We start from the raw sequence: 14,161 nt of genomic DNA, 5'->3' as shown, positions 1-14,161 counted from the left end.
TTATAATCATTAACATTACGATTGTTACCATTAACACTATTATAAATATCTGTACCATTTTTCATTTAGTCTATAGCAACATCACCTTTACTGTCTGTACCTCTGTGTGTATATTGTGGAGGCTGCCTCCCTCCCCTCTCTCTCCCCTTACATCCCTCCCTCTTTCTCCCTCCTCTCTCTCTCTCCTTACATCCCTCTTTTTTTCTCTCTATTCTTCTCCTCTCTCTCTCTCTCTCTCTCTCTCTCTCTCTCTCTCTCTCTCCTTCACCCCAACCGGTGGAGGCAGATGGCCGCCCACCCTGAGTCATGGTTCTGCTCGAGGTTTCTGCCTCTTAAAGGAAGTTTTTCCTTGCCTCTGTCTCCTAGTGCTGCTCTTGGTGGGAACTGTTGGGCTTCTGTAAATAGCATCACAGAGTTCGGTCTAGACCTGCTCTTTATGAAAAGCGCTGTGAGATAACTGTTGTTGTGATTTGGCGCTATATAAATAAAATTGAATTGAATTGAATTAATATATCTAAACATTAATCCACTCATTAATCCAAGCATTAATCCATACATTAATCCACTCATTAATCCACTCTTTAATCTAAACATTAACCCACTCATTAATCCACTCATTAATCTAAACATTAACCCACTCATTAATCCAAACATTAATATCCAACCATTAATCCAACCATTAATCCACTCATAAATCCAACCATTAATCCACTCATTAATCTAAACATTAATCCACTCATTAATCTAAACATTAATCCACTCATTAATCTAAACATTAATCCACTCATTATTCAACGCAATTATCCAAACATTAATCCACTCATTAATCTAAACATTAATCCAAGCATTAATCCACTCATTAATCCAAGCATTAATCCAAACATTAATCCACTCATTAATCCAAAGATTAATCCACTCAATAATCCACTCATTAATCCACTCATAAATCCAACCATTAATCCACTCATAAATCCAACCATTAATCCACTCATTAATCTAAACATTAATCCAAGCATTAATCCACTCATTAATCCAAGCATTAATCCAAACATTAATCCACTCATTAATCCAAAGATTAATCCACTCAATAATCCACTCATTAATCCACTCATAAATCCAACCATTAATCCACTCATAAATCCAACCATTAATCCACTCATTAATCCATTTATTAATCCAAACATTAATCCACTCATTAATCTAAACATTAATCCACTCATTAATCCAAACATTAATCCACTCATTAATCCAAGCATTAATCCACTCATTAATCCAAGCATTAATCCATAAATTAATCCACTCATTAATCCAAACATTAATCCAAACATTAATCCACTCATTAATCCACTCATTAATCCAAGCATTAATCCAAACAATAATCCACTCATTAATCCAAACATTAATCCACTCATTATTCAACGCAATTATCCAAACATTAATCCACTCATTAATCTAAACATTAATCCAAACATTAATCCACTCATTAATCCAAACATTAATCCAAACATTAATCCACTCATTAATCCAAACATTAATCCACTCATTAATCCAAACATTAATCCACTCATTAATACACTCATAAATCCAACCATTAATCCACTCATTAATCCATTTATTAATCTAAACATTAATCCACTCATTAATCCAAACATTAATCCACTCATTAATCAGCGCATTAATCCATAAATTAATCCACTCATTAATCCAAACATTAATTCACTCATTAATCCACTAATTAATCAAGCATTGATCTAAACATTAATCCACTCATTAATCTAAACATTAATCCAAAAATTAATCCACTCATTAATCCAAACATTAATCCACTCATTATTCAACGCTATTATCCAAACATTAATCTAAACATTAATCCAAACATTAATCCACTCATTAATCCAAACATTAATCCAAACATTAATCCACTCATTAATCTAAACATTAATCCAAAAATTAATCAACGCAATTATCCAAACATTAATCCACTCATTAATCTAAACATTAATCCAAACATTAATCCACTCATTAATCTAAACATTAATCCAAACATTAATCCACTCATTAATCCACTCATTAATCCACTCATTAATCCATTCATAAATCCAACCATTAATCCACTCATTAATCCACTCATAAATCCAACCATTAATCCACTCATTAATCCATTTATTAATCTAAACATTAATCCACTCATTAATCCAAACATTAATCCACTCATTAATCAGCGCATTAATCCATAAATTAATCCACTCATTAATCCAAACATTAATTCACTCATTAATCCACTAATTAATCAAGCATTGATCTAAACATTAATCCACTCATTAATCTAAACATTAATCCAAAAATTAATCCACTCATTAATCCAAACATTAATCCACTCATTATTCAACGCTATTATCCAAACATTAATCTAAACATTAATCCAAACATTAATCCACTCATTAATCCAAACATTAATCCAAACATTAATCCACTCATTAATCTAAACATTAATCCAAAAATTAATCAACGCAATTATCCAAACATTAATCCACTCATTAATCTAAACATTAATCCAAACATTAATCCACTCATTAATCTAAACATTAATCCAAACATTAATCCACTCATTAATCCACTCATTAATCCACTCATTAATCCATTCATAAATCCAACCATTAATCCACTCATTAATCCACTCATAAATCCAACCATTAATCCACTCATTAATCCATTTATTAATCTAAACATTAATCCACTCATTAATCCAAACATTAATCCACTCATTAATCAGCGCATTAATCCATAAATTAATCCAAACATTAATCCAAACATTAATCCACTCATTAATCCAAACATTAATCCAAACATTAATCCAAACATTAATCCAAACATTAATCCACTCATTAATCCAAACATTAATCCACTCATTAATCCATTTATTAATCCAAACATTAATCCATTTATTAATCTAAACATTAATCCACTCATTAATCCAAACATTAATCCACTCATTGATCCAAACATTAATCCACTCAATAATCCAAACTTTAATCCACTCATTAATCCACTCATAAATCCAACCATTAATCCACTCATAAATCCAACCATTAATCCACTCATAAATCCAACCATTAATCCACTCATTAATCTAAACATTAATCCAAACATTAATCCAACCATTAATCCACTCATAAATCCAACCATTGATCCAAACATTAATCTAAATGTTAATCCACTCATTAATCCAAACATTAATCCATTCATTAATCCACTCATTAATCTTAACATTAATCCACTCATTAATCCAAACATTAATATCCAAGCATTAATCCAAACATTAATCCACTCATTGATCCACTCATAAATCCAACCATTAATCCACTCATAAATCCAACCATTAATCCACTCATTAATCCATTTATTAATCCAAACATTAATCCAAACATTAATCCACTCATTAATCTAAACATTAATCCACTCATAAATCCAACCATTAATCCACTCATAAATCCAACCATTAATCCACTCATTAATCCATTTATTAATCCAAACATTAATCCAAACATTAATCCACTCATTAATCTAAACATTAATCCACTCATAAATCCAACCATTAATCCACTCATAAATCCAACCATTAATCCACTCATTAATCCATTTATTAATCCAAACATTAATCCAAACATTAATCCACTCATTAATCTAAACATTAATCCACTCATAAATCCAACCATTAATCCACTCATAAATCCAACCATTAATCCACTCATTAATCCATTTATTAATCCAAACATTAATCCAAACATTAATCCACTCATTAATCTAAACATTAATCCACTCATAAATCCAACCATTAATCCACTCATAAATCCAACCATTAATCCACTCATTAATCCATTTATTAATCCAAACATTAATCCAAACATTAATCCACTCATTAATCTAAACATTAATCCACTCATAAATCCAACCATTAATCCACTCATAAATCCAACCATTAATCCACTCATTAATCCATTTATTAATCCAAACATTAATCCAAACATTAATCCACTCATTAATCTAAACATTAATCCACTCATAAATCCAACCATTAATCCACTCATAAATCCAACCATTAATCCACTCATTAATCCATTTATTAATCCAAACATTAATCCAAACATTAATCCACTCATTAATCTAAACATTAATCCACTCATTAATCCACTCATTAATCCACTCATTAATCCAAACATCAATCCAACCATTAATCGACTCATAAATCCAACCATTAATCCAAACATTAATCTAAACATTAATCCACTCATTAATCCAAACATCAATCCAACCATTAATCGACTCATTAATCCAAACATTAATCCACTCACAGATCAGGTGACCCCCCCCCCCTCACCTGAAAGTGATGGTGACACAGAGTAGAGTCAGCAGCATGTAGGACACCACGCTGATGACAGAAAGCGTTGCCAAGGAGACAAGAACCAGCATCGACAAGCCGAACGCCACCGCCGATTTCCTCGGGTCTTTCCATTGAGTCAGCTGTAAGGCTGGGTGGGGCAGCAGAGATCACATAGAGACATGATCATGTCACAGTGGCTGATGGGTAATCGCTGTGCAGAGGCTGATGGGTAATCGCAGTAGACTTGATTATTGAAACGGTAATTTAAAGATACTTGATCCAAAGTCACCTCCACCTGTTTCCACTCGCAAAACTGACAAGAGAACCAGATTTAGACGGATTTGTTGATCGCTGTCAGGATGTAAAGAGAATTTAAAAAAATAGAACTAAATGAAATTAATGACCACAGCTTTAATGTGTTTTTATAATTTACTATGCCGCCAGCCTGGAAAACATGCCGCCAGCCTGTATAACATGCCATCAGTAACATGCTGTCAGTAACACGCCACACGCCTTTAAAACATGCTGCCAGCCATCATCACTTTAAAGACTTGTAGTGAACAGGTCAGTCAGTGAAGGTTCACCATCATCACAATAAGGACTTGTAGTGAACAGGTCAGTCAGTGAAGGTTCCCCTTCATCACGTTAAGGACTTGTAGTGAACAGGTCAGTCAGTGAAGGTTCCCCTTCATCACGTTAAGGACTTGTAGTGAACAGGTCAGTCAGTGAAGGTTCACCATCATCACGTTAAGGACTTGTAGTGAACAGGTCAGTCAGTGAAGGGTCACCATCATCACGTTAAGGACTTGTAGTGAACAGGTCAGTCAGTGAAGGTTGCCCTTCATCACGTTAAGGACTTGTAGTGAACAGGTCAGTCAGTGAAGGGTCACCATCATCACGTTAAGGACTTGTAGTGAACAGGTCAGTCAGTGAAGGTTCACCATCATCGCGTTAAGGACTTGTAGTGAACAGGTCAGTCAGTGAAGGTTCATCATGATCACATTAAGGACTTGTAGTGAACAGGTCAGTCAGTGAAGGTTCACCATCATCACAATAAGGACTTGTAGTGAACAGGTCAGTCAGTGAAGGTTCACCATCATCACAATAAGGACTTGTAGTGAACAGGTCAGTCAGTGAAGGTTCACCATCATCACAATAAGGACTTGTAGTGAACAGGTCAGTCAGTGAAGGTTCACCATCATCACGTTAAGGACTTGTAGTGAACAGGTCAGTCAGTGAAGGTTCACCATCATCACGTTAAGGACTTGTAGTGAACAGGTCAGCAGAGCAGAACTCACATATTTAACTCTCAGGAATGTCACAGAGGGATTAAAGTCCTCAGCAGCCGTAAGCAGCTTGTTCCAGAAACACAATGAATCAGCTGAGCAACTGCAGGACAGCACAGCTTTATGTGTGAGCTTAGCTTCATTAGCACGCCAGCTAACAGGCTACAACACCTGCAGGACAACTAACTGTAGAAGTAGTTAGCATGTTAGCAGGACGTCCTGATAATCTAGTGGTTCAGTACTCGACCGGGAAGCGTGCCCTGTGAGCTCGTCTATCAGCTGTTTAACAAAATAGCAACACAATGTGTGTTTGCTCAGCTGTCTCCATGATAACAGAACATCTTTGGGATTATGGCCCACCTAAAGGTCCATTTAGTAGCTGTTCTGGAACTCTTGACTGACACATGACCTTCCCACTTTAAAGTCAATGTACAACAGGTGAATCGTACCTGAGTGTGAGAGGTCTCTGAGTGAGGAAGAGGAGGAGTTGGATGATGATGAAGAGTCTGAGCAGCTGCTGCTGGTCGAGTCGGCCATCTTCTTCTTCTTCTTCTAGTGTCTGATGGTTGGGTTCCTCAGTCTCTCTCAGTCTGAGCTGCTGCTGCTGTTGGGCCAAATGATGGCATCACTGTGGGGGTGGGGCTTATAGCCAGTGGGCGTGTCTTCTGTCAGAGCTCTGTTGTCACTTAAAACATGTGACTGTGTAAAGAATTCAAAGGAGCTTAGCGTCCATATTTCCATGTGAACCTGTGTTTGTTTCAGATCCAGGACTTTGTTCTCCCACAGTCTGATGGTGGATTTGTTTCACTAAAATACGGCAATATGCCATGCTGATCAGTATGATCACTAACAGGAAGTAAAGTGACCTACAGAGAGAGGAAGAGTTTCCTAATACAAGCAGTATGCAGCTTTTACAGCTCTGCCGTACTCTGGGTCTGTACATAGTCAATGGCAGGCTAAGAGGGGACTCTGGGTCGCTGCACTTATAGCTCAGCTCTTGGCAGTGCTGTAGATTATTTCATTACAGATCTAGATCCAATGTCTCTCAGAGCTTTCAAAGTCTGGCCCTCTCTCTGATCCCTCACTTGCACTCATGATCTGTGAAGAGGACTCCAGAGGCAGAAGATCAGGAAGGCTTCTGGACCTACGCTGTGTCTCCATCCTGCCTGAAAATCTGTGCAGACCAGCTGGCCCCCATCTTCACACTGATCTTCAACAGATCACTGGAGCTGTGTGAAGTTCCCTCCTGCTTCACACTCATCCCGGTCCCAAAAAAACCCTCCATCTCTGGACTAAATGACTACAGGCCTGTCGCCCTGACATCTGTAGTCATGAAGTCCTTTTAAAGACTGGTGTTGGCCCACCTGAAGGACATTACAGGCCCCCTGCTGGACCCCCTGCAGTTGGCCTACAGGGCTAACAGGCCAGTGGATGATGCTGTCAACTTAGGACTGCATCACATCCTGCAACGCCTCGACTCTCCGGGGACATATGCAGGGATCCTGTTCGTGGACTTCAGCTCGGCGTTCAACACCATCATCCCGGACATCCTCAGCACCAAACTCACCCAGCTCACTGTGCCAGCCTCCACCTGTCAGTGGATCACAGACTTCCTGACTGACAGGAGTCAGCAGGTGAGGCTGGGGAACATCACATCCAGCACCCGGACTATCAGCACTGGCGCCCCCCAGGGGTGTGTGCTCTTCCCGCTCCCTCTACACCAACGACTGCACCTCAGGGGACCCATCTGCCAACTCCTGAAGTTCACTGACGACACAACGGTCATCGGCCTCATCCGGGATGGTGACGAGTCGGCCTACAGATGGGAGGTTGATCAGCTGGCTCTCTGGTGCGGTCAGAACAACCTGGAGCTTAACACGCTCAAAACTGGAGATGATCGTGGACTTCAGGAGGAGGCCCCCCCCCCCCCCCCCCCACCTCCGTCACTGTCTGGTTTGGATCTGCCACCAAAAAGGACAGGAGCAGACTACAACGGACAGTCAGGACTGCAGAAAAAATAATCGGTGCCAACCTGCCCTCCATTCAGGACTGATGCAGATCCATCTCACCCCGGGAGGCGCTACAGAGCACTGTACGCCAAAAACAACAGACTCAGGAACAGTTTCTTCCCACAAGCCATCACTCTGATGAACAGCTGATTCTTGACTCAAGGTGTCAGGAACAATTCCTGTGCAATAACCCAGTAACTCTGTCTATATCAGCCACCTGTTTACTGGCTAACACCTATTATTTATTCACCATTCTCTATTTCAGTGCTGTTCATATTGTAGATACTGTATACCAATCCACCTACCTCAAGTCATTACTCCTGCACAAAATACTTATACTTATTATTCCAGCATCCTTTGCACTATGCTTCATCGCACTGTATACATGTATGTCACATCCAGCTCCGACATGTATATAATAATGATAATATTTTACTCCTGCCTCCTTTGCACTATTGTGTTAATCTGTGTATATTGTTTTTGTTCATAGTGTGTATTTTTGTGTAGTCTACACTGCAGCCTGTGTCTGACTTTATTATTGTATTTTTGTATGAGTAAGCACATCGTGAGCAGTGTACAATCCAGAGTCAAATTCCTCGTATGTGCACACATACCTGGCAAATAAAGCTGATCCTGATTGACCTGGACCCCAGACAGGGACTGGAAAATCAATTAATTTATTTCTAACTAAAACGTTTTGCCATAATAATATCCATGCGGCCCACTTCTTTCTTTTTTTATGTTATGTGCATTTTTTCATCGTAAACCTTTTTATTTTCCGTTTTGGATTTGCAATGAAGAACTTAAAAAAGAAAAAGGTTTTACGTGATGAATGAGGTGCTGCAGAGTTTCGGGTCCGCCTGCAGGGGGCAGCAGCGGCTCACAGCTGGGCGGAAGCGGAACCTTTACCTCGGGCTCGTGTTTCCTCCGGAGAGGTTTGAGGCTCGCGCAGCGGTCGGAGGACGGCGGTTGTGTGGTGGACTGATTATTACCGGTGATACCGATGCAGCGCGACTGGACCCTGCTGGGTCCGCTGCAGTGGATCCGCTACGTCAACAAGCAGGTGAAGGTGAAGGCGGGAAAAGATGAGGAGCACCGCGGCTGGCTGCTCACCGTGGACCCGGTGTCCGCCAGGTAACCGACGCACGCGCAGTTCAGCCGAATGACACGGTTCAGTTAAAGGTTCTGAGGAAACCGGAAAGTTCCGGTGCGGCGGTTAAAGGGAAACTTCGCTGTTTCAGGTAAAGCCGGGTCCTTCTGGTCCTGCGGGCCCAGGACAGACAATCTAGATCTAGCTGTCAGGGTTCTGCAGGGAGGAGGGTTAATAAACGGTTTCGGAGACCGGTCCGGGTCCACGAGGCTCCGTCCGTCATGTAGTCAGGGGCCCAATCCCAATGTCCCCCGTGAGTCCTGAACCCTCACAGACTTCACTGACGTCACTTGCAAAGTGACTGAGTTTGAGAGGCCGTGAGGCTGAAAATGCTGCAAACAGGGGGCCGCGTTTTATCACCGTGACGACGCTGAAACAGGTTGCACACTTTTTATTTGGTGTTTTAAAGTCCTGCAGGCTCGCGCCCTGCAGAGTGGAGGAGAGGAAGCCTAAATGTCAATATATATATATTTGTAATTAATCAAACTATTGTTGGTCAAACAGCCTCATCAAGCAAAAACTAAAGTAAATAGTTGAATAAACTCAGTGTGTGATGAGGTGACTGCTTTCCTCTGACTTCATGTGTTCTGTGCAGCATCTTAAGAAAACTTAAACTATTTTGACATCTGCGTTGGTGTCAATGCTTGTTTGTTTACTGTTTTCTTCTTCTTCTCTTATGACGCGGTAACCCCCGTGTTTCACGTCATACCGCTATGAACTGTGGGCAGTTCCCTCAGACAAAGTCTGCAGAAATGCGGACTTACAAAAAGGGTCTAAAGAGGCTCAACATGTCCACGACAGAGCCCTCGCGCACCTGACGGTTTGACAGCGTGACGGCCCTGAGCCCTGCCGGACTTCCCGGGAACGCGCCTCAGAGTCTGTGGGTCTGTGAGGGGGGACACTGGGATTGGGCCAGGATGTAGGAGACCGGTGAATCGTTAGATTCAGGTGAGCCCCGATTTGAGGTCAGGGGTCGACAGGAAGTGAAGGTAATGTGTCTCCCAGCTCAGCATCACTTCCCGTCCTGAAGCTTTTCCCAGAATCCTCTTTGGAACACCTGGATCAGTAGATGTGAAGTCCTGGCCTCAGGTTGGGACAGAAACCGCTCCAGGTCCTGGATTCAGTGTAAAACCCTCCTGATCCTGAATCAGACCAGAACCAAAGACTTTACTGATCCAGATGTTTCAGAGGATTCTGGGAAAAGCTTCAGGACAGGGTTTTAGTTTTCCTGCTGCTGGACTCTGAGGCTGGCTGTGATGCTGATCCAGCACTGATCTGGATCTGGTCTGACTCTGTGTTGCTGTCTCCCCTGCAGCCTGGTCCTGGTGAACTTCAGAGACGAGGAGGGTGGGGCTTCAGTGCAGGTGGTGATGGGTCACGCTGTGGAGGAGGTGGAGGTCCTGCAGGAGGCTGACGAGGAGACCACGGAGCGTCTCCAGACCTCCTTCCTCCCCCCTAGGACCTGCAAGCTGGACCCGGATGAGCTGAAGAGGAGGAAGGCAGGGGTCCGGAGGTGGCTGGAGAAGAACCGGGTCCCGGTGGAGGAGGAGGGGGATGAGCTAAGGGTGGCGGGGGTCCTGACCATCACAGCCCCCTACGGACCTGAAGACTGCTGCAGCTCCAACCAGATCATCCTGGACCGCATTCAGAAACTGATCCAAAGTCCAATCCAGCTCCAACCACCTGATCCAGAGTCTGGTCCAGACTGTCCCTGAACACGACACAACCTCTCAGGGCGGTTAAATCTCTGACTGACAGCTGGTCTGGAACCACTTTGTCCAATCAGAATGACTGAAGGCAGAAGCCCCGCCCCCTCAACAGCTGAAGGAAATGGGGAACTTCAAAATAAAAGTCGTTGTCACTAAATGTTTTGATAAAATCAGAGAAGACAAACTCTTCGTCTCTTCCTCCAGATGAAGAGGCCTGATGTGTGGAACAGGAAGCAACCTGACAAAATGTTCTTTAACTTCCTGTTTCATCAAAATAAAAGTTGGATTCAACACTTCTTGGCTGCTGTTTCCTCCACAAACATAAACACAGGAAATGTAAATATAAAATCTTAATGTTCAGTAAATAATAAAAATATTTCCTGTAACATTTAAATCATGAGTTTCATGTTTTAATAAATGTATTTCCGGCTGATCTGAGGTCAGTTTCACAGTCACGGTGTAAACGGTAACGTTCTGTGGTAAAAATCTCATTTCCAGTTAAATCAGGTTTGACGGATCACCCCGGTACCCTGAGACTGGGTCCAGCTTTGAACTCCAACAGGAGGAGTAGGCGGTTCTGGAGAAACCCATCGGTGTAAGGAGGTTTCTCATTGGCCAGCCTGTGCTGATGATGTCACTGTGTTGGCCGGGTCACGTGGAGAACCAAGTCTTCCAGGTGGCTTAGGTTGGACCAGGAGTGGTTTTAAGGGGGCTGTATTAACACAAGGGCCTGTTCTTAGTCCCCCTGGCACCGGCCAGCTCATGTGGGTTAGTAACCCTAACCCCAGATCAGCTCGTTCAGCATCACAGATCCTCGAGTCCTGTAACAGAAGAAGAGGTGCAGCTGAGACGGTCCCGACGGCAAAGACCCTGTCCCTAATTCGCTCTCCAGCAGGTTACTGGTCTTTCTTTACATTCTGATAACTTCTTCTGGCACAGCTTTAAATAAACTGGAGGGAAGGAACACGCCGGCGTCCTGTTTGACATCACAGCTGCTGATTTACGGTGCAGAACTCTGGTGGAGTCCTCTCGTGGGCCGAGGGGGGCCGTGCTGGTCTCTAAACGGGGGATGGTTTTTAGAAAAACCAAGAGGCGAGGCTGCCAAGGACAAACCAAAGTTCTACTGATGAGAATGATTCATCAGTTCTCGTGAGTTCTCGAAGGTTAATCTTCATTTTGTAAAGCTCCTGCTGTGTTACCCGAGGACTATTAAGGGCCCACAAACTGAGGCCCCCACACAGACACAGGTCAAAGTTCTTCTGTTCTCACGTCAGCCTGTTTTCTTATTGTGCAAATAAACCTTTCTTAAAGCGTTTTCAGTGATTCAACATTTTCAACAAATGCTTTTAAAGCGTATATCTCTAGTAGGCTTGGCAGAGCGGCTGGACGTCCGTCAGTTCTGTGTGACGACGGTTTACTTGATTAGTCAATATGGAGAATAGAGAAGTCACTTATTTAATCAAATGTATGAATCTATTGTTCTTATGTCATTTATTTGTAGCTTTGGCCATATTGTTGTTATACATTCATGCCAATAAAGCTGATTTGAATTTGCTAAGAAGTCAGTGATGTGGTGCTCAAAGAAAATCCTGTAGCATCTCTGAGGTCTGACAGCCGGTCAGTATTACCTGAAGGACGTCCACAGGTGAACACTTCCTGCTGCGCGATGGTAAGTGTTTTACAAACTGGCAGATGTCTGAACTGAATTTAACAACATAGAATAAAACCCCGGCAGGACTTGGACCGAGATGTGGAGATAAAAAGAGGCGCTGAGGAAACAGAAGTGATGGCTGCAGTGCACCGTGTGAGCACGACTATGACACGATGTATTAATCAGTTTCCTCCCCCGAGCTGCAGCAGATGATCCCAGGGAGAGAATCATTGTGGCGTCCTCTCCCCGTTGTTTCAGGAATAAGAAGTGTGAGTTTTACACAGTTATGAAACCTAATGAAAAAGATATAGGCTTGTATATTTCTCTCCCACATGGTGTGTGTGTCCGGCGCTCACCTTAAGGCACAATATAACACTATGACAGTTTCAGTGACACATTCAGCTGCTGGCTGCCACGCTTTTACTTTTTCTTTATCATTTTTCTTTACATGTGCTTTCCTTCCACGTAAACCTGCTCGCTGATGCTCGTTGGTGCACGAGTCTTCTCCAGTTTTGAAACCTAATAACCACAAACTGCTATTTTAATGCAGGCTGATGAAAAATATGCAAAACGCACAGGACAACATGGAATAACTGAAAAAAACATGCCGTGGTAATTTAGGTGCTGCTGCTTTCGTGAAACAGAGTCACGGCTTAATTCATCCCGGCTTAATCCGCCATCTTGGTTTTGTGAACCAGCCCTCTGTTTGTTCTCCTCAGTCTTTGCCGACCTTACTGTTGTTCACCAGTGGGAGCGATGTTGAGGTTCAGGTCCATCTGTGTTTACCGTCAGCGTTTATTAGTTTACCCGTTTTTCCATTAAGGATCGTTTAACTGTCGGTTAGCACTTCTAGGGTTGGAAAGATGTCTGATTAAACTTGTTTCTGAGACATTACTAGAAACCTGGAGAGACAAAGAAAGGTGACCTCCCACCGTTGGCCACACCCCCCGCAGAGGGACAACCTGAACCCAGCGTAGGTTCACCACAGTCCCTCAGTTCAAAAGTAAAGTGACGTTAACGGAGAAGTGAAGACGCGAGGTGGAGGGCGGAGTCCGCAAAGAAAGTCAGCTTAAAGGGTTCGAGTGGCTGTATGAGGTACTCCTACACAGTCCGTGTACTACCTGTAGTAGATGGGGGTCAGCGGTGCGCAGAGGTGTCAGACCAGCTGACGAGTTTTATCCCCCACCAGAAAAATAGCAGGTCACGTCTACGCTTAGACTGTTTTCAGCTTCTTACCCCGTGCTGCGAGACGGACACTTCCTGTGTATCCACGGGGGCGACCGCGACGCTGCTCACGTTTGATGAATTCACCATAAAGTTCCCTCAATGCGTTGTCAAAATGTGGTGCAGCGGATCGCAGCCCCCCGCCGCTGTTAGGTTTTAAATAATAAATTTTTAAGTCGCCATTTGAGACTGAAGCGCAGGTGTCCCCGGTCGTGTTGGGGTCAGCTGCTGAGCTATAACCGTTCTGTGTATTATTACCACCACTTTACATCTGTGTTGAATCGCAGGTCTGCTGCTGTGGTCTACTTCCTGCTGCCCTTTCCCCACTGCGTGAACAATTACAAGTCAAGTGAGGTGAGGTCATTGGTCAAGTGAGGTGAGGTCATTGGTCAAGTGAGGTCAAGTGAGGTGAGGTCAGTGGTCAAGTGAGGTGAGGTCAGTGGTCAAGTGAGGTGAGGTCAGTGGTCAAGTGAGGTGAGGTCAGTGGTCAAGTGAGGTCAAGTGAGGTGAGGTCAGTGGTCAAGTGAGGTGAGGTCAGTGGTCAAGTGAGGTGAGGTCATTGGTCAAGTGAGGTGAGGTCATTGGTCAGGTGAGGTCAGTGGTCAAGTGAGGTCAAGTGAGGTGAGGTCAGTGGTCAAGTGAGGTGAGGTCAGTGGTCAAGTGAGGTGAGGTCATTGGTCAAGTGAGGTGAGGTCATTGGTCAAGTGAGGTGAGGTCAGTGGTCAAGTGATTGGTCAAGTGAGGTGAGGTC

At 42.9% G+C, this 14,161-nt stretch overlaps 2 protein-coding genes across 3 annotated transcripts in view; one reads left to right on the top strand and one right to left on the bottom strand.

Moving 5' to 3' along the window:
- The window catches only part of LOC123969868 (reticulon-3-B-like), a 21,575-nt gene extending 12,986 nt beyond the window's left edge, over nt 1–8,589 (bottom strand). Inside the window, exons 1-2 of one of the 2 annotated variants that reach the window (XM_046047620.1) lie at nt 8,502–8,589; nt 4,379–4,529 (exon numbers count right to left, since the gene is read on the bottom strand). In XM_046047620.1, the coding sequence (XP_045903576.1) occupies nt 4,379–4,470 (92 nt within the window). In that variant the 5' untranslated portion in view covers nt 4,471–4,529; nt 8,502–8,589. Of the gene's footprint in view, nt 1–4,378; nt 4,530–6,116; nt 6,868–8,501 lie in introns of those variants that run through there. The other variant, XM_046047619.1, reaches the window with a different exon arrangement.
- Nucleotides 8,590–8,598: 9 nt separating this feature from the next.
- Nucleotides 8,599–10,831, top strand: gemin6 (gem (nuclear organelle) associated protein 6). The gene is made up of 2 exons (XM_046047621.1): nt 8,599–8,810; nt 10,142–10,831. Exons 1-2 carry the CDS (start codon nt 8,680–8,682, stop codon nt 10,539–10,541), a joined length of 531 nt encoding a protein of 176 aa, XP_045903577.1. The 5' UTR covers nt 8,599–8,679; the 3' UTR covers nt 10,542–10,831.
- The last annotated feature ends 3,330 nt before the right edge of the window (nt 10,832–14,161 follow it).

The sequence above is a fragment of the Micropterus dolomieu genome, linkage group LG04 (assembly GCF_021292245.1).
Source record: "Micropterus dolomieu isolate WLL.071019.BEF.003 ecotype Adirondacks linkage group LG04, ASM2129224v1, whole genome shotgun sequence".
Classification (NCBI taxonomy): domain Eukaryota; kingdom Metazoa; phylum Chordata; class Actinopteri; order Centrarchiformes; family Centrarchidae; genus Micropterus; species Micropterus dolomieu.
This window is presented reverse-complemented; position numbering and strand designations above follow the sequence as displayed.

Excerpts from the sequence above, each read along its gene's own strand:
- gemin6 (XM_046047621.1), top strand. The coding sequence starts at position 8,680 with ATGCAGCGCGACTGGACCCTGCTGGGTCCGCTGCAGTGGATCCGCTAC. Across the intron at positions 8,811-10,141 it reads GTGGACCCGGTGTCCGCCAG|CCTGGTCCTGGTGAACTTCA; the intron begins GTAACCGACGCA and ends TCTCCCCTGCAG.